This window comes from Pristiophorus japonicus, chromosome 12, assembly GCF_044704955.1.
Source record: "Pristiophorus japonicus isolate sPriJap1 chromosome 12, sPriJap1.hap1, whole genome shotgun sequence".
NCBI lineage: Eukaryota > Metazoa > Chordata > Chondrichthyes > Pristiophoridae > Pristiophorus > Pristiophorus japonicus.
In genome coordinates this window covers 187,388,910-187,408,298 of record NC_091988.1, presented here as the reverse complement: position 1 = coordinate 187,408,298, position 19,389 = coordinate 187,388,910, and the positions used below count along the sequence as shown (strand labels likewise).

Sequence of the window (19,389 nt, the reverse complement as noted above, 5' to 3'; positions counted from 1 at the left end):
ATTGTGTTGTAATCAAGCATGGCAGCCAAGTTATGCACAGCAAATGATGGAATCAGGAGACCATCTGCTTTTAGTGGCGTTGATTAAAGGGGCGAATGTTGGCCAGGACACCAGGAGAACACCTGCATCACTTCTGCCGTATATTTTTTACATATTAATTCTCGGAATGTGGAAATCACTGGCAAAGCCAGCATTTATTGCCCGTCCCTAGCTGTCCTCGAGAAGGCGATGGTGGGCCGCCGCCTTGAACCGCTGCAGTCCCGTGTTTCTCCATCCATCTGAGCAGGCAGACGGTGCCTCAGTTTAATGTCTGAACTGAAAGACGTCACCTCTGACAGTGCAGCACTCGCTCAGCACCGCACCAAAGTGCCAGCCAAGGTTTCATGCTCAGGTCGACGGTGCGGCTTGAACCCGCAATCTGCGGACGCTGGGGTGAAAGTGTGAACACAACTGGGTCAAGCTGACAAAGTTTCTGTTCCCGTTGTTATATAGTGAACCGCTTTCTCCAAAGTGCATTAATATGGGTGTTGGGGAGAACAGTATTAGGCTCAGCTGTGATGCCTTCCATGGTTTAATTACCTGTGACACTCACTGTCTGCGCTTACACAGGTGTCAGCGCATTGAGTCACAAGGTTGTGGGTTCAAGTCCCACTCCAGAGGCCTTGAGCCCACTGACACTTCAGTGCAGTCTGCTCTCTCAAGTGGATGTAAAGGATCCCATGGCACTATTTTGAAGAAGAGCAGGGGAGTTATCCCTGGTGTCCTGACCAATATCTATCCCTCAACCAACGTCACTAAAAACGGATTATCTGGTCATTATCACATTTTTGTTTGCGGGAGCTTGCTATGCGCAAAATGGCCGCCGCGTTTCCTGACGATGTCACCACCGTGCGCAGCGGCCCGTTTTCGCCTGGGAGCGAAAATTCGGTTGCCCCTCCCCAGTAAGGCTGCCGCGGGCATGGGTCGCGAACCGGGCCTCACTCCGCTCGTGAGGCGCAAATTAAAGGGACATTTTGAAAAATGGCCGACTTACTGGTCGCGGCCTTGCCCTCCTGAAATCGCGAGGTCCGTGGCGTGATGTTACAGCCCGTTTCTGTGTCAGGCTGCTGCCATGGGACCCCTTTCCCCAGTGGTGGCCCCTTCTCCCCAGTGCAGAGTCAGTAGCACGCCCTCCCCTTTAACGGAAGGGGAGGGGCCCTATGCACCCGCCAGCGCTATGCATCTCTCCGTGGTTAATCCACGGAGCCCAGCCCCAGCCCCACCCCTGCAACATTGTGATCCATTTCCCTCTCGTGGGCGCGAACCACAATTTCGCTGGGCAGCGGTTACTGTCCCCAATCGGGGCAGCACCGAATCTTGTCCCCTTTGTAATAACTTTACAATTGTAAAAGGTGCATTTAGGACCCTTGTCATGAAAAGAGTGATTAATACATGGGCCCCAAGTTTCCACACGTGGCAAAACAGGCACCCCTCTGAGCTGGGCGCCCGTTTTTCGCGCCGAAAACGACGCCTGAAAAAAAAAAAACGCGCTATTCTCGAGCGCTTTGCAGCTCGATGTCAGCTTGGCGCGGCGCCCAGGGGGCGGAGCCTACCATTCGCGCCGATTTAGTAAGTCGGAGGGGGCGGGTACCATTTAAATGAGTTTTTTTCGTGCCGGCAACCCTGCGCGTGCGCGTTGGAGCGTTTGCGCACGCGCAGTGTGAAGGAAACATTGGCACTCGGCCATTTTTGTAGTTCTTTGTAGCTGTTCAATTTTTTAAATTTTTTAATAAAAGCACATTGCCCTTCCATGATCAGCACTGAGGCTTCTTGCAGCAGTGAGAAGGCTGCAGGAAGCCTCAGAAGTTGAGGCAGCCGTTTCCCGACGGGCCCGACTGACGGCAGGGGGGGGCCTCCCCGCCCTCCCCCCCACCGCCGTCGAGAATGGCTCCCTCAACTTCTGAGGCTTCCTGCAGCCTTCTCACTGCCTGAAGCACTTTCACACAGGTAGGAACGTGGTTTATTTAATCTTTTCTTTGCTTATAAATTTTTATTCAGGTTGGAATTATTTGTATAATATTTGTATAAGTATAACCCCCCCCCCCCCACCTCGTTCCCGACGCCTAATTTGTAACCTGCGCCTGATTTTTTAATGTGTAGACAAGGTTTTTTCAGGCCTACAAAAATCTTCACTTGCTCCATTCTAAGTTAGTTTGGAGTACGTTTTCACTGTGGAAACTTTCAAATCAGGCGTCAGTGGCTGGACACGCCCCCTTTTGAAAAAAAAATTCTGTTCCAAAGTGAAACTGTTCTACATGACTAGAACTGCAGAAAACTTAAATGTGGAGAATTGCGATTTCTAAGATACTCCGTTCTCCACCAGTTGCTCCTAAAAATCAGGAGCAAATCATGTGGAAACTTAGGGCCATGGAGTGGACTCCAGGTAGAGTAGAGGAGGCAAAAGCAATCATTTAAGAACCAATTGAATGCTGCGTCTTCGAGGATGGATGAGCTAAGATGGGTCAGGTCAAATGACCATCCTTAGCTGTACTTATCTTGGAATCTTGAGAATCGAATGGAAAAAAAACAGGAGAATGTTCCCTTTTCCCACATTACAACAGTGACTACACTCCAAAAGTACTGCATTGGCTGTAAAGTGCTTTGAGCTTTCCGGTGGTCGTGAAAGGTGCTATATAAATGCAAGTCTTTCTTTTTTTTTTAAATCGACAATTAATAAGCCATTAACAAAGTCGAACAGTTCTTTTGAAAGTTGCATGTTGCTTGATTTTGTTGGCGGGGTCGCTAATTAATAAAAGAAACAGGCACAGTCCTATATTTTGTTCAAAGGGAGATCGAAAAAAAGATAAAATCATGAATGAATAAGTGAATAGTCCATAAATATGATTCTGTAATTCCATGATCTTACAGGGTGGTAAATTGAGACCAAACAATATGGCACCCAGAGATTCGGTTCGTGCAAAATTGTAATATTTTCCGTTAAAATCTTTTCCTCCAGATTGCCATTTCCCCGCACCCCGCCCCCCACCCCCATTGGATGCTTTAGTCTAAACCACGGGTTACACTAAATTAGCTCTAGTATGGCTTACCTGCCTTTTTCCAGATTTCATCTGGGACGTAGCCAGCTGATGGCCTGTGACTGATCTCCCGGTGAAGCTCTGCTGAGACACAATTCGACTTAAAGTAAGTGAGTTAGCCCGTTTCTCGCTGCAGAGACTCAACCCCTCACTGCCACAAAAAAATCAGGATACTCGATAAAAGGATTCCTTCACTAAACCACCCCCTTCCCCGTTGGCTGGCTTCGACAGTGAAGGAGTTCCCCGGCGATTGCGGCCTGCCCTTCAGGCTCCCATGGCCAGAACCCAACCTTAGAATCTGGGAGTCGAGGTGGAGAAAGGGTTGGGGCAGAACTGATGTGGTGCTACTGGAAGCCTTTACGTCCTTGACGAAGACAGGGCGATGGATTGCCCCGCATCCCGCAAGATTATGGAACCAAGGCGGGTAGACGGAGCAGAGATGCAGGTCAGCCATGCAGAAGCAGGATCGAGGGGCTGAATGGCCCACGCCTGTTCCTACATTTCTTAGGGAATTGCGCCGCACTCCTATCGGAACTCCGGAGGGAGGCCATCGTATAACAGCAGGGACACATGTGGATCAGGTCCCCGTCAACGTTCCCTTTAAGTTGCATGGCTATGCAGCGATTTGGAGCACCCGAACAGCCGGAATACCAGCTTTTCAGCGGGATAAACCGCGCCTGCGCAGTACTATAGAATGGGCCGCGCACCCCCCCAAAAAATTAATGGGGACACTGGTCCCCACCGTTTACAGGATTTCCGGCTATCTCCCATATGGTCAATGAAATCAGAGGGGCAGTCACCCTGGGGGCATTGTCAAGGGCAGAAACTCCTTCTCTGAGAGTTCTTGCTTGCCATCTTGGTCAGGACCTGCTGTAGGACTAAAGGCTGGTTCGTCATGACAGAGAGAGAGTGAGTGAGTGAGTGTGAGAGAGAGAGAGAGAGAGGGAGTGAGAAGGAGTGAGAAAGAGAGGGAGTGAGAGAGAGAGGGAATGAGAGAGAGAGGGAGTGAGAAAGAGAGAGAGAAAGAGAGAGAGAGAGAGAGAGAGAGAGTGTGAGTAAGTGAGAGTGAGAGTAAGAGAGTGAGAGTAAGAGTAAGAGTAGATTGAGAGTAAGAGTAGATTGAGAGTGAGAGTGTGAGAGAGCTCCAGATGGATCACAAGTGGGCCACAATGGAAAGAAAGTCTTACATTTATATAGCGCCTGTCACGACCATCGGACGTCCCAAAGCGCTTTACAGCCAATGAAGTGTAGTCACTGTTGTAATGTAGGAAACGTGGCAGCCAACTTGCGCACAAACAAGCTCCCACAAACAGCAATGTGATAATGACCAGAGAATCTGTTTTTTGTGATGTTGATTGAGGAATAAATATTGGCCCAGGACACTGGGGAAAACGTCCCTGCTCTTCTTTGAAATCATATGCTTTTAACCCTGTGATTGTGTTTGGTGTCGCGCAGCCCATGCGGCTTTAGCATCGAACAGCCGGGTGTGTGGGATCCTGGAGCGTTGAGCGCTGCACAGCTTACAGGGAACTTTGGGGTGGGGCGGTATTACCAGCCTGGGTTCCTCCTTCTCTTGATTGCTGGAAGTGTGTGTGTGTTGGGTGTGTGTGTGTGTGTGCGCGCATGTGTTGGGTGTGTGTGTGCGTATGTGTGTTGAGTGTGTGCGTGCATGTGTGCATGCGTGCGTAAGTTGGGTGAGGACATGATCAGACTCGGCTGTGCTTCCCCACACAGTCGAATAGCTTGTCGCCATGCACTGCCTAGGCTTGCACGTGTCGAATGGTCCTTTGGATGGCTCCCCTTGGAATGTTGCCCGGGCATGAGTCAGAGCCTTCAGGAGATGAGCGGACAAAGATGATGGGGAGGAGAGACTATGAGAGGGCTGGCATGGGACCTGGAAAAATTAGATGGTGGGAGAGCAAGGGCAACTTTACGCTGCACCTGGCCGTTCTACACCTTACCTGGGAGGGAGTGGCTGGTTAACACTGGAGGCTCACTCTGAAAGGATGTCCAGTTTCCCAGCATTAAGATCCCTCAGCTGAGTAACTTACAAATAAATTTAAAGAGGATTAAAGGAAAAAGGGTGAGACAGGTAAATGCAAGTCCTGGTCTTGGGGTCCGTGGAGTTGCAGAAATAGAACACCACACTGTCAATCCATGCACACTCTGGGGGTCATTTTGACTTTGTACCATAGTGTAAAACAGGTGACAGTGAATTGGCGTTTTACATCTGATCACCTGTTTTACACTTTTGCTGATTTTTATTTCCATAGATTCGCCATCGCCCATTTTATACAATCTCAAAGTCTAAATGACCCCTTTTTAAAAATTCATTCCTGGGATGTGGGCGTTGCTGGCAAGGTCAGCATTTATTGCCCATCCCTAATTGCCCTCGAGAAGGTGGTGGTGAGCCACATTCTTGAGTCCGTGTGGTGAAGGTGTTCCCTCAATGCTGTTAGGGAGGGAGTTCCAGAATTTTGACCCAGCGATGCTGAAGGAACGGCCGATATATTTCCAAGTCAGGAGGGTGTGTGTGACGTGGAGGGGAACGTGCGGTCTAAATGGCCCCCCTCCCCTTTAGTTTATAGCTAACACCGGGGATTACGCAGCACTTCAGTTCGGCGCACTTTTAAAATGGCGGCTGAGAACCCCCGCCATGAATCCTGCGCCCGACTCACCGGATTGAATGGTGTCGGTGTTCCCGGGGCTGAGTTGTCGGAGGTGAGTGCTGGCTCCCTTTCGCACGTCCTCGGTGTCATTGTAACGCCTCATCCAGTGGTTCAGTTCCTCCCGGTCCGCCTCTTGGCAACGGCAGAGGACAGCCAACGAGCGGCGAGTCTTCTCCACCATGTCCATGATGCAGTTCAGGAGCTGTGAGCAGAGAGAAGGTTTCCCGTTGCTACGTGACCCAGCTCCACCTGCTTTGCTCTGTTTCGGGAATCCCAGTGAGACTCCATAAAACTCCCAACTCGTGTCAGCATTTCCCCCTACCCTGCTATTGTAACGCAATAATGTATAGCGCTCTCTAGCTAGGAGGTATAGAGAGCTAGATTGAGAGAGAGGGTCTGTGAAGGAACGCCATCTTAAGCTCCATATGGCTGTCTGAGGTCTCCCAAATAAAGAGAGTTAAGTTTAACTAAGAGTGTTCAAGAGACTATAAAATACAGCTATCAGAAGACAACAGGTCAGGCACCATCTGTGGAGAGAGCAATGGAGTTAACCCCTTCAGGCTGCTGACCTTTCGTCAAGTCTGAAACGTTAACTCTGTTTCTCTCTCTCCACAGATGCTGCCTGACCCGCTGAGTATTCCGAGCATTTTCTATTCATATTTCCAGATCCGCAGTATTTTGCCTTTGTATCAGAGGACAACAGATTTGTGGCCAAGTTCCAAGCTGATGGCCAATGGAGAGAAGGGATGGGAAGAAACATGGAAGTTGACTGTTACAATTGTACATCCCTGTCTGGAGTTAAAAAAAACTGGGAAGGTGGCTCAACCATGGCTAACAAGGGAAATTAAGGATAGTGTTAAAACCAAAGAAGATGCATATAAATTGGCTAGAAAAAGCAACAAACCTGAGGACTGGGAGAAATTTAGAATTCAACAGAGGAGGACTAAGGGTGTAATTGAGAGGGAAAATAGAGTACGAGAGGAAGCTTGCAGGGAACATAAAAACTGACTGCAAAAGCTTCTATAAATATGTGAAGAGAAAAAGATTAGTAAAGACAAACGTAGGTCCCTTGCAGTCGGATTCAGGTGAATTTATAATGGGGAACAAAGAAATGGTAGACCAATTGAACCAATACTTTGGTTCTGTCTTCACAAAGGAAGTTACAAATAACCTTCCGAATGTACTAGGAGACAGTGGGTCTAGTGAGAATGAGGAACTGAAAGATATCCTTATTGTGTTAGGGAAATTGATGGGATTAAAGACTGATAAATCTCCGGGTCCTCATAGTCTGTGTCCCAGAGTACTTAAGGAAGTGGCCCTAGAAATAGTGGATGCATTGGTGATCATTTTCCAACAATCTATCGACTCTGGATCAGTTCCTATGGACTGGAGGGTAGCTAATGTAACGCCACTTTTTAAAAAAGGAGGGAGAGAAAGCGGGTAATTATAGACCAATTAGCCTGACATCAGTAGTGGGGAAAATGTTAGAATCAATCATCAAGGATGAAATAGCAGCCCATTTGGAAAGCAGTGACAGGATCAGACAGAGTCAGCATGGATTTATGAAAGGGAAATCATGCCTGACAAATCTTCTGGAATTTTTTGAGGATGTAACTAGTAGAGTGGACAAGGGAGAACCAGTGGATGTGGTGTATTTGGACTTTCAAAAGAAATATACATAGATGACTTGGAAATATACATAGATGACCTGGAAGAGGGGACAGAGTGTAGTGTAACAAAATTTGCAGATGACACAAAGATTAGTGGGAAAGCGGGTTGTGTAGAGGACACAGAGAGGCTGCAAAGAGATTTAGATAGGTTAAGCGAATGGGCTAAGGTTTGGCAGATGGAATACAATGTGAGGTCATCCACCTTGGGAAAAAAAAACAGTAAAAGGGAATATTATTTGAATGGGGAGAAATTACAACATGCTGCGGTGCAGAGGGACCTGGGGGTCCTTGTGCATGAAACTCTTTTTGAATTTACCTGAAAAAAAACATAAACATTAAACCGTGCCACCCGCCCTGGATGACACAGCAGACATTTACAAGGCCCTTTTTTTTCTTTTTTTTTGTGGGTTTTTTTTTTGTGTTTTTCTTTTTTTTGGTTTTTTTTTTGGGCGCTAAAATCACATTTTTTCCAGTGCCCCCTATAAAAGGGGAGGGGGACACTAAAAGCACCGGCAATTAAAACAAATTAAACTTTAAAACGTAAAATCAAATTAAAATTTGGTTGCCGGGCGTGATGATGCACTCCAGTCCATCCGGTGCCCACCTCTCGCGGAAGGCCGCGAGCGTACCGGTGGACACCGCGTGCTCCATCTCCAAGGACACCCTGGACCGGATGTAAGAGCGGAAGAGAGGCAGGCAGTCAGGTTGAACGACCCCCTCGACCGCCCGCTGCCTGGACCGGCTGATGGCACCCTTGGCCGTGCCCAGGAGCAGTCCAAAGAGGAGGCCTTCGGACCTACCCGCTCCCCTCCGCACAGGGTGCCCAAAGATCAGGAGAGTGGGACTGAAGTGCAGCCAGAATTTCAGGAGCAGCCCCTTTAAATAATGGAACCCTTGTGCATGAATCCCAAAAAGTTAGTTTGCAGGTGCAGCAGGTAATCAGGAAGGCGAATGGAATGTTGGCCTTCATTGCGAGAGGGATGGAGTACAAAAGCAGGGAGGTCCTGCTGCAACTGTACAGGGTATTGGTGAGGCCGCACCTGGAGTACTGCGTGCAGTTTTGGTCACCTTACTTAAGGAAGGATATACTAGCTTTGGAGGGGGTACAGAGACGATTCACTAGGCTGATTCCGGAGATGAGGGGGTTGGTTACCTTATGATGATAGATTGAGTAGACTGGGTCTTTACTCGTTGGAGTTCAGAAGGATGAGGGGTGATCTTATAGAAACATTTAAAATAATGAAAGGGATAGATAAGATAGAGGCAGAGAGGTTGTTTCCACTGGTCGGGGAGACTAGAACTAGGGGGCACAGTCTCAAAATACAGGGGAGCCAATTTAAAACCGAGTTGAGAAGGAATTTCTCCTCCCAGAGGGTTGTGAATCTGTGGAATTCTCTGCTCAAGGAAGCAGTTGAGGCTAGCTCATTGAATGTATTCAAATCACAGATAGATAGATTTTTAACCAATAAGGGAATTAAGGGTTACGGGGAGCGGGCGGGTAAGTGGAGCTGAGTCCACGACCAGATCAGCCATGATCTTGTTGAATGGCGGAGCAGGCTCGAGGGGCTAGATGGTCTACTCCTGTTCCATGTTCTTATGTTCTTATGTTCTTATGTTCTTTTGACAAGGTCCCGCACAAGAGATTGGTGTACAAAATCAAAGCGCGTGGTATTGGGGGTAATGTACTGACGTGGACAGAGAACTGGTTGGCAGACAGGAAGCAGAGAGTCGAGATAAACGGGTCCTTTTCAGAATGGCAGGCAGTTACTAGTGGGGTGCCACAGGGCTCAGTGCTGGGACCCCAGCTCTTTACAATATACATTAACGATTTGGATGAAGGAATAGAGTGTAATATCTCCAAGTTTACGGATGACACTAAACTGGGTGGCGGTGCGAGCTGTGAGGAGGACGCTAAGAGGCTGCAGGGTGACTTGGACAGATTAGGTGAGTGGGCAAATACATGGCAGATGCAGTATAATGTGGATAAATGTAAGGTTATCCATTTTGGGGGCAAAAGCACAAAGGCAGAATATTATCTGAATGGCGGCAAACTAGAAAAAGGGGAGGTGCAACGAGACCTGTCACTGAAAGTGGGCACGCAGGTACAGCAGTTGGTAAAGAAGGTAAGTGGTATGTTGGTCTTCATAGCTAGGGGATTTGAATATAGGAGCAGGGAGGTCTTACTGCAGTTGTACAGGGCCTTAGTGAGGCCTCACCTGGAATATTGTGTTCAGTTTTGGTCTCCTAGTCTGAGGAAGGATGTTCTTGCTATTGAGGGAGTGCAGCGAAGGTTCACCAGACTGATTCCAGGGATGGCTGGGCTGTCATATGAGGAGACTCTGGATCAACTGGGCCTTTATTCACTGGCGTTTAGAAGGATGAGAGGGGATCTCATAGAAACATATAAGATTCTGATGGGACTGGACAGGTTAGATGCAGGAAGAATGTTCCCAATGTTGAGGAAGTCCAGAACCAGGGGACATAGTTTTAGGATAAGGGGTAGGCCATTTAGGACTGAGATGAGGAGAAACTTCTTCACTCAGAGTTGTTGACCTGTGGAATTCCCTGCCGCAGAGAGTTGTTGATGCCAGTTCATTGGATATATCCAAGAGGGAGTTAGATATGGCCCTTACGGTTAAGGGGATCAAGGGTATGGAGAGAAAGCAGGAAAGGGGTACTGAAGGAATGATCAGCCATGATCTTATTGAATGGCGGTGTAGGCTCGAGGGGCCGAATGGCCTGCTCCTGCAGCTATTTTCTATGTTTCTAACCTCCAACTACAGATGCTCATTGAGGTAGCCTGTGGCCACAAGCAGAGCCATAAAATGGTGGGAGTGGGAGACTGACAGATGCAATCCCCAAAGTTCCACCTCCCTACCTCAGGATTGTGATCCCGTGAGTGTAATGTATGTACATAAGGCCCGCTCACCACCAGGGGGCACTACCATCGGAGGTCCTAGAGTTATGGGTACACTCGTGCTGGGCCCGGTATATATAACCTGAACTTCACCTTTGTATCTTCATTTCTGGAAGCCATTAAAGACTGACCAGATTACACCTAGTCACTGGCTCACAGTACGGAGTTCATTGTATCATTTCATACACAATAGTGAGTGTCTGCATTGCACTAGTGAATCCCTGCATTTTTGCTTCGTGGAAAGTGAGGAAAGCAAGTAAACGCTATGGAGGCAGGGCTCTCCCAGGATTCACAGCTTCAGGGAAAGACCTCTATTAAACCTATGAACTCTATAGATTCAAAAGAAGACTTTCACTGTTCCAATGAATGCCGAGTAAAACAAAGCAGAGAAGTAGAGTAAAACAAACAAGGAAACCATCCAAGATGATACAGAATATTGAAACATATTCTGAGAGGGATTGCCACGGTAGATGTTGAGAGGTTGTTTCCCCTGGTTGGAGAATCTAGAACTAGGGTTCACAGTCTCTGGATAAGGGGTCGGCCATTTAAGGCTGAGATGAGGAGGAATTCCTTCGCTCGGAGGGTTGTAAATCTTTGGAATTCTCTGCCCCAGAGGGCTGTGGATACTCAGTCGTTGAGTATATTCAAGGCTGAAATAGAGAGATTTTTGGGCACTAGGGGAATCAAGGGATATGGGGATCGGGCGGGAAAGTGGAGTTGAGGTTGAAGATCAGCCATGATCTTATTGAATGGTGGAGCAGGCTCGAGGGGCTGAATGGCCTACTCCCGCTCCTATTTCTTATGATTTTGAACCCTCTTTCATTAGCTAAATATGCCCCAAACACCCAGGTGTTGAAATTCAATGGGGTTCGGTCTCCCATTGTAAGTCAAGTTACCTGCCCCAGTGATGCCGGGTCACAGTGACACAGCCCTGCAAGGTAACCGAGAAAATCAGGACAGGAAGGTGTGAAGAGGATTTGTTCAGATTGTTAAAATCATCTGTTTCTAAACGGGTCAACATCTCAAATGAAGAGGACATGAATGGGAATGGATTTGGAGGAGAACGAGGAGAAGTGAAAAGAGAGGAGGAGCAGGAGGAGGAGTCTTCAAAAAGGAGTTAGATTCTTCAAAAAGGAGTTAGATGAAGTCCTTACTACTAGGGGGATCAAGGGGTATGGCGAGAAAGCAGGAAGGGGGTACTGAAGTTGCATGTTCAGCCATGAACTCATTGAATGGCAGTGCAGGCTAGAAGGGCCGAATGGCCTACTCCTGCACCTATTTTCTATGTTTCTATGAGTCAGGACCTACATGATCCAAATGCTTCCATTCTTCAGCCCACTCCCGGTCAGTCAGTCGATGGTCGATCATCTCTTCCTGATGCATGCCGCGGGATCCTCCTGGAAGGAAAGAAATGTTAAAGGACTGGAACAAGATTTTGGAAAGAGATACTCAATTTTTCAAGTGTATAATACGAGAAGCCTGTGCGGCTCAACCCCCTGAAATGTATGCACCTGTGAGGATGCTCCCAGGTTTGTAGAGTTGTTGCAAAAATACAAAACAAAAAAAAGGGGGGCACTTGAAAAGTTTTGGGAGTGTGCTGCCCCCACCCCCCCCCTTTAATCGGGGGAGGGGCGCTTGATTTGTTTTCTACAACAATAGTTGTAGAGCTGTTGCACAGCCCGACTGCCTGGCTCTCTTCCGCAGTTACACTCGAGCCAGGGTGTCCCTGGAGATGGAGCACACGGTGCCCATCGGTACACTCGCGGACTTCCGCGAGAGGTGGGCGCCGGAGGGACTGGAGTGCATCATCACCCCCGGCAACCAAATTTTAATTTGACCGTTTATTGTTTAAAAAGTTTAATTTGTCAGTTCTAGTGCCCCCCCCCCTGATTTATAGTTTTACTTTAAAATAGTTGTAGAGCTGTTGCATTGTGAGTGGCTTAGCCAGTCACGTGATATTCACTAGACTCAATAAAACTCCAGCCAGTTGGGTCTAGTTCATCCACGATGAGGTATGCAGTTGTGAGCCTAGTGGATGAATTGGTAATGTGTAGTGTGATTGTTAAACTTTTGCTAATAAACCAACTAGTTCTTAAGAATGCATAACAACACATTGCTATTAAGAAAAGAACCCGTAAAGCAAATACATTACACCCCCAAAGACAGTAACCAGCAACACAGGGCACTGTGCTTAGGTCAGAGTTCTGTCTGTGTGGACACATATCCCGTTCATTTCACCGTGACAGAGTAAAAGTTTGCAAGTAGGATCCTGCTCCAATTAGAACAGAACACCCCCCTCTGCATTCCTGATTTGAATTTTACCAGTGACATCCACGTTCTCCCAAGTTAGCTTTCCAAGTCTTGAGTCCGAGAAAGAAAGACAGACTTGGATTTATATAGCGCCTTTCACGACCACCGGACGTTTCAAAGCACTTTACAGCCAATGAAGTAGTCACTGTTGTAATGTAGGTAATGCGGCAGCCAATTTGCGCACAGCAAGCTCCCACAAACAGCAATGTGATAATGACCAGGTAATCTGTTTTTGTAATGTTGATTGTGAGGGATAAATATTGGCCAGGATAATTCCCCTGCTCTTCTTCGAAACAGTGTCGTGGGATCTTTTACGTCCACTTGGTTAAACGTCTCATCTGAAAGACGACACCTCTGACAGTGCAGCACTCCCGCAGCACTGCAATGCAGTGTGAGCCTATATTTTTGTACTCAGTCCCTGGAGTGAGACTTGTACCCACAACCCTCTGACTCAGAGGCGAGAGTGCTGCCCACTGAGCCACAGCTGACACTGAATAAAAAGATGAAGCAACAAGATTGTTCTAGAGATAAAAACACCTTGCTCCCCACACGGCTCCGCCTCTGAAGGGGGTCACACATGCGGCAGCTCCCTGGTACCTTGTCCCGGAGACCCCATTGCTTAGGCGGGAGCCTGGTTGGTCACCGATGGTCGGCTGATTGATTGCGGGCGCTGAGCTGATCCTGTCCTTAACCGGTATCCCCACATGCTCACTTGTCACCAGGGTCATTGGACAGCGATCAGGAGTGGAAAACCTGGCTGATTTATCTGGTTCTCTCTTCCAAGTCAAGGGCACTGAAGTCAACTGGAGTACCCTAACCTGTCAACTGTGGCTCAGTGGGTAGGACTGTCACCTTTGGGTCAGAAGGTTGTGGGTTCAAGTCCCACTCCAGGAACTTGAGCACAAAAATCTAGGCTGACACTCCCAGTTGGAGGTGCTGTCTTTTGGATGAGACATTAAACCGAGAGACTCTCTGTCCTCTCAGGTGGACGTAAAAGATCCCATGGCACTGTGCAGGTGAGTCTTTGCCAATATTTATCACTCAACCAACATCAGTAAAATATATAATTGTCTCATAATGGGAGCTTGCTGTGCGTAAATTGGCTGCCACGTTTCCCACATTACAACAGTGACTACCTTTGAAAAGTACTTCATTGGTTGTAAAGCACTTTGGGACAACCTGAGGCCAAGGAAGGTGCGATATAAAAGCAAGTCTTTGGGCTAGAAATTCGGTATGGCCCGCTTTGAGGCAGTGTTGCCGTCGGGGCGCTACCTTTGGTGCCGGGTGATGTTTACCGCCTCAAAGTGGGATATTCAGTTGTATCGCCCCAAGTGGTGAGTGGAGTGTTAAGACGTGCGTTGCACACTCCTCTTAGGGTGCTAATGGAGCGATAGCGCAGGAGGCCTATTCAATTTTGAAGATGAAAACAAAAATCCTGGTGAAAATTTCAATAAACCTCACCCACACTTCCCCACGACTGCAACAAATAAATAGAAGTTTAAAAACTGAAGTTTCAGTACTTACCTTGCACTCCGGCCGATATCGCCCTGGGATCGTCGCTGGACCGACTGCTTTCCTGTCTCAGCGCCAGGCAAGCGAAAGATTCAATTTTGCAAACGCGGGACTACAGGGCACACTCGGTGACATCACCGAGCGGGCGGGGCTAGCGAGGGCAGCGCAAATTGTCAGCGCCGCCGTTAAATCTTCACTGACGTTCGCGGCAGGAGCTGACAGTGCGGCGCTCGGGAGGGAGGCGTTTCGCGGCGCCGTACATAAGAAATAGGAGCAGGAGTAGGCCACTTGGCCCCTCGAGCCTGCTCCGCCATTTAATAAGATCATGGCTGATCTGATCATGGACTCAGCTCCATTTCCCTGCCCGCTCCCCATAATCCTTCACTCCCTTATCGCTCAAAAATCTGTCTATCTCCACCTTAAATATATTCAATGACTCAACCTCCACAGCTCCCTGGGGCAGAGAATTCCACAGATTTACGACCCTCAGAAGAAATTCCTCCTCATCTCAGTTCTAAATGGGCGACCCCTTATTCTGAAACTATGCCCCCTAGTTCTAGATTCCCCCACGAGGTGAAACATCCTCTCTGCATCTACCCTGACAGAATCTTCTATATTTCAATTAAGATCACCTCTCTAAACTCCAATGAGTATAGGCCCAACCTACTCAACCTATCTTCATAAGACAACCCCCTCATCTCAGGAATCCACCTAGTGAACCTTCTCTGAACTGCCTCCATGCAAGTATATCCCTCTCTGGTACTAAATAGCCAAATTTCTCCCAACTGCTTTCTAAGTGACCCACAAAGCCAACTCTGGATCTCTCACCAACTGGAGAAACCATGCCATGGCTACCCTCTACGAAGACACGGCCCTCGCTAGAGACAGACTTCACCATAGATCCCGCCGGGGAGGCTACGAACAACCTGGGCCCCGAGGCCTGAATCCGCTCACCATGATGCCTGAGCCGGTCTCTGTACTCAGGTAGTCTCTGCGGGTCCCTGTACAGGTGATTCATGGTCACGTCGTCCAGGCTGTAGTGCTGCAGTGGAGGAGGGGTTGGATGCAGTTGCCCGTTGGGTGGGTGAGGTAAGCCGATGGTTGGGCTGTGTCGCTGGGCCGGGCTAATCGTGCACACCCGCTTCGCTGGAGGGTCACGCTCAAAACCATTCTCCTTATTCCTGAGGAGCGGGGGAAATAACTTCATAGTGAATCAAAGCTTTCAGGGGAAGAATCCTTATTTCACAGACTTACCAACTGAATTCATGTAAATGATCCCAAGGCACTACTTCAAAGAAGAGCAAGGAATTTCTCCCCGGTTTCCTGGCCAATATTTATCTTCATTAAAGACAGATACTGGCCGGGACATCAGGGAGAGCTTCTTTGCTCGTCTTTTACAATAGTGCCATGGGATCTTTTATGGCCATCCAAGAGGTTTAACTTCTCATCTGAAAGACGGCACCTCCGACAGTGCTGTGGTCCCTCAGTACTGGGAGTGTCAGCCGAGATTTTGTGCTCAATTAACTGGAGTGGAACTTGAACCCACGACCTTCTGGCACAGAGGCGAGACTGCGAGCACTGAGCCGTAGCTGACAGCTAAATATGGTTATATTTCCATCGTTAGATGTCAGCTTTGGCTCAGTGGGTAGCACTCTCGCCTCTGAGTCAGAAGGTTGTGAGAGTTCAGAAGGTTGTGAGACTCCAGGGATTTCAGCGCATATTCTAGGCGGACACTCCCAGTGCCAGTGCTGAGGGAGCGCAGCACTGTCGGAGGTGCCGTCTTTCGGATGTGGCATTAAGCCGAGGCCCCGTTTGCCCTCAGGTTATACATCCCGTGACACTCTTGAAGTAGAGCAGGGACGTTCTCTCCGGTGTCCTGGCCAATAAGACCCTCAGATCCAATTTGCGGGAATCCAGATACTAGATTCAAGGAGAATTAGAGGGGACAGTACTACAGCGACGATAGGCTTGCAGCTCGAGGTCTTTAAATATTTCTGTAAGTATGATACGATATTTCACCCTCTTACTCAAAATATATGTCTGTACTGCTCCAGGATTTATTGTTATGATAAAGACAGTCTGTCCAATTTTGGTCGAGCTTGTATTTTTGCTGGCATTTCTGTCCATACGCTAGTCATCTCATTGGAATGTCAATCTCTCCCTCATCCCCTTCCAACCTTCCCCCATCCCTTGTTGGCACTTGGCTAAATCTGCTTGGATCAGATCCAAGCACACTTAATTCTCTCACCACTTGAAGCAGAGTGGCAGGAAGTATAAAAATGTATCACGTAAGATCTTACTGTTGTGGCTCGGCTAAGTGGATTTTTGCAGACTTGGCAGGTCTGAAAAGCAGACGAGACAACAGTTCAATTTACATTTTTAAAAACATGTTGTGGGGCCCATCTACGAAGTGATTCTCTACTGTAGCCAATGGCTGCGAGAGGGGAACGCCCCGAGGTTGTGAAGGGGGCGATGTAAATGCAAGCGCTGTCCCTTTAAGGTGCCCGGCCACGCAGCTGCCTCGAGGTCCCGCGCAGTCGGTGAGCCGGCGCCACACTGCAGAAAAGCGCGGCTGCGTGGGCAGAGGTTTGAACGGCCCGCGCAGCCCGTTAAAGGGGCCGTGCGGGCCAAAACAAAATTAGGGAGCACATTGAATGCAAGCCCGTCTTTCCTTTTTAAGGCGACGCAACAATGGGGACGAGGAATCTCGCCGCTATCGCAGAACCTATCTTACGGCAGCCAAGATTCCCCAAACAGCTGTGCCACGCAGGCCGCTCGGCTACGTTCACTGCCCATCGAAAGCCTTGCACGTTATCTCTATAAACTAGATTATATATAATATCTCTATAAACTCTATCGCTGTAATCTTTTTCAGCTTCACAACCACCCCCCCCACCCCCGCCGAGATGTCTGCGCTCCTCCAATTCTGCCCTCTTGAGCATCCCGGATTATAATCTTTCAACCGTTGGTGGCCGTGCCTTCAGCTGCCCGGGCCCTAAGCTCTGGAACTCCCTTCCCTGAACCTCTCCACCTCTCTTTCCTCCTTTAAAATGCTCCTTAAAATCTGCCTCTTTGACCCACCGTTTGGTCATCTGCCGTAATTTCTCTTTATGTGGCTCGGTGTCAAGTTTGTCTGCTGCGAAGTGCTGGCGACGTTTTACTACGTTAAAGGCGCTATATAAATAAAAGTTGTTGTTGTTGTTGTTGCGCCCATTTCCCTGCAAGCGTCACCCTTACTTCCGGTCACATTCCAGCCGTCACACTTCACAACAGCCTCCGACTCACTGCGTGCAGCGCCGACGAGACGAGAGACTTGCGCGCGCCTAGTTTTCGAAGATGGGATTATTTACCTTTCCGGACTGCTCCTCTTCCCGTTCTCGTTGACCTCCAGCAGGTCCGTGGAGTTGACGGGGGATGTGGCGTTGGCGTTCAGCAGCAGGTGCTCGTGTTGTGCCAGGTACTGAGCTGGCGTCTGTTTCGCGGAGCGGGCACAGTGAAGAAGCTCCCGCTGCAGCAGGGGCAGGTTGGCCTGGCAAAACAAAAAGGACACGGGACCTCACCACCAGCTCCAAAATAGTCTGCATTCTTCCCAGTTTCATCAACTGCAGCAGCTTGCCTTGATATAGCGCCTTTAACGTGGTACAACGTCCCAAGGCGCTGCACAGGAGTGCTACCAAACACAATTTGACACCAACCCAACAAAGGAGATTATCAGAACAGGTGACCAAAAGCTTGGTCGTCGGTTTTAAGGAGGGTCTTAAAGGATGAGAGCAAGGCGGAGAGCCTAAGGGAGGGAATTCCAGAGTTCAGGGCCTCGGCCACCAAGGGTGGAGCGATGAATTTTGGGGATGCGCAAGAGTCCAAAAATGGAGGAGCGCAGAGATCCTGCAGGGTTGTGGGGATGGAGGAGGTGACAGAGATAGGGGGAAGGGGGTGAGGCCATGGAGGGATCTAAAAACCCACAGCAATGTGGTTGACTCTTAACTGCCCTTTGAAGCAGCCTAGCAAGCCACTCATTCGTATGCTACTATAGGTTCAAGATGAAGGCCCACTACTGCCTTCTCAAGGGCATCGGGGGCTGGGAAATAAATGCCGGCCATACCAGCGATGCACACATCCCAAGAATGAATTAAGAAAAATTAAAATCCTAACCCTCGTTTAAGAGCAAGTATAATCTGTTTCCAGGTCTCTGGGAATGCTGATCTGAACCATCCAGCAGGATTCCGTGCGAGCAGTCGGGGCTGACAACCACTGGAAAACTAATATATATCAGTTCTATATTAATAGAAAGAAAGACTTACATTTTTATAGCGCCTTTCACAACCACCGAACGTTCCAAAGGGCTTTACAGCCAATGAAGTCGTTTTTGGAGTGTAGTCACTGTTGTAATGTGGAAAACGCAGCAGCCAATTTGCGCACAGCAAGCTCCCACAAACAGCAGTGTGATAATGACCAGATAATCTGTTTTTGCTATGTTGATTGAGGGATAAATATTGTCCAGGACACCGGGGATAGCTCCCCTGCTCTTCTTCGAAATAGTGCCATGGGATCTTTTGCATCCACCCGAGTACTGCACTGGAATGTCAGCCTAGATTTTTGTGCTCATGTTTCTGGAGTGGGACTTTGACTCAGTGCAATCCACTGAGCAGCTGAGGCACAATTCAATATTAGTGTTAAATAACAAATATGCCTGAAGGAACAAGGAGTTGATTTTGTCTGTAAATTTGTCGTGCAAAGTTTTGGACCATAAGGTCATGATAGATGAGGAAGGCCATCCAACAACTCCCAATGTCAGTCTTTTCAGCATCCAATCGTGTTTTAAGTGATCCTAAAGTTTTGACTCCACTGCTGGATTTGGAAGCCCAATTCATGTACTGAGCACTCTTTATGTGAATAACTTCCTGCGACCACTCCTGGATGTATTTAGTTTTGGACTGAGTTTGAAACTAAATGTAATTTAGTTTTCTCGTGGCTCAGTGGGTAGCACTCACGCTGCTGAGTCAGAAGGTTGTGGGTTCAAGTGCCACTCCAGGGACTTGAACACAAAAATCTAGGCTGACACGCCAACGCAGTGCTGAGGGAGTGCCATCTTTCAGATCAGACGTTAAACCGAGGCCCCGTCTGCCACCTCAGGTGTGTGAAAAAGATTCCATGGCACTATTTTGAAGAAGGGCAGGGGAGTTATCCCCGGTGACCTGAGCAATATTTATCCCTCAAACCATCATCATCATCACATC

General features: G+C 48.4%; 1 protein-coding gene across 1 annotated transcript in view; it reads right to left on the bottom strand.

Annotated features, from left to right (window-relative positions):
* LOC139277599 (protein CBFA2T2-like) overlaps window positions 1–19,389 on the bottom strand; it is a 126,956-nt gene that overhangs the window by 6,259 nt on the left and 101,308 nt on the right. The window contains exons 5-9 of the mRNA XM_070896284.1: window positions 17,503–17,681; window positions 15,107–15,333; window positions 11,639–11,727; window positions 5,753–5,945; window positions 3,087–3,155 (exon numbers count right to left, since the gene is read on the bottom strand). Coding sequence (XP_070752385.1) covers window positions 3,087–3,155; window positions 5,753–5,945; window positions 11,639–11,727; window positions 15,107–15,333; window positions 17,503–17,681 — 757 coding nt within the window. The remainder of the gene's footprint in view (window positions 1–3,086; window positions 3,156–5,752; window positions 5,946–11,638; window positions 11,728–15,106; window positions 15,334–17,502; window positions 17,682–19,389) is intronic.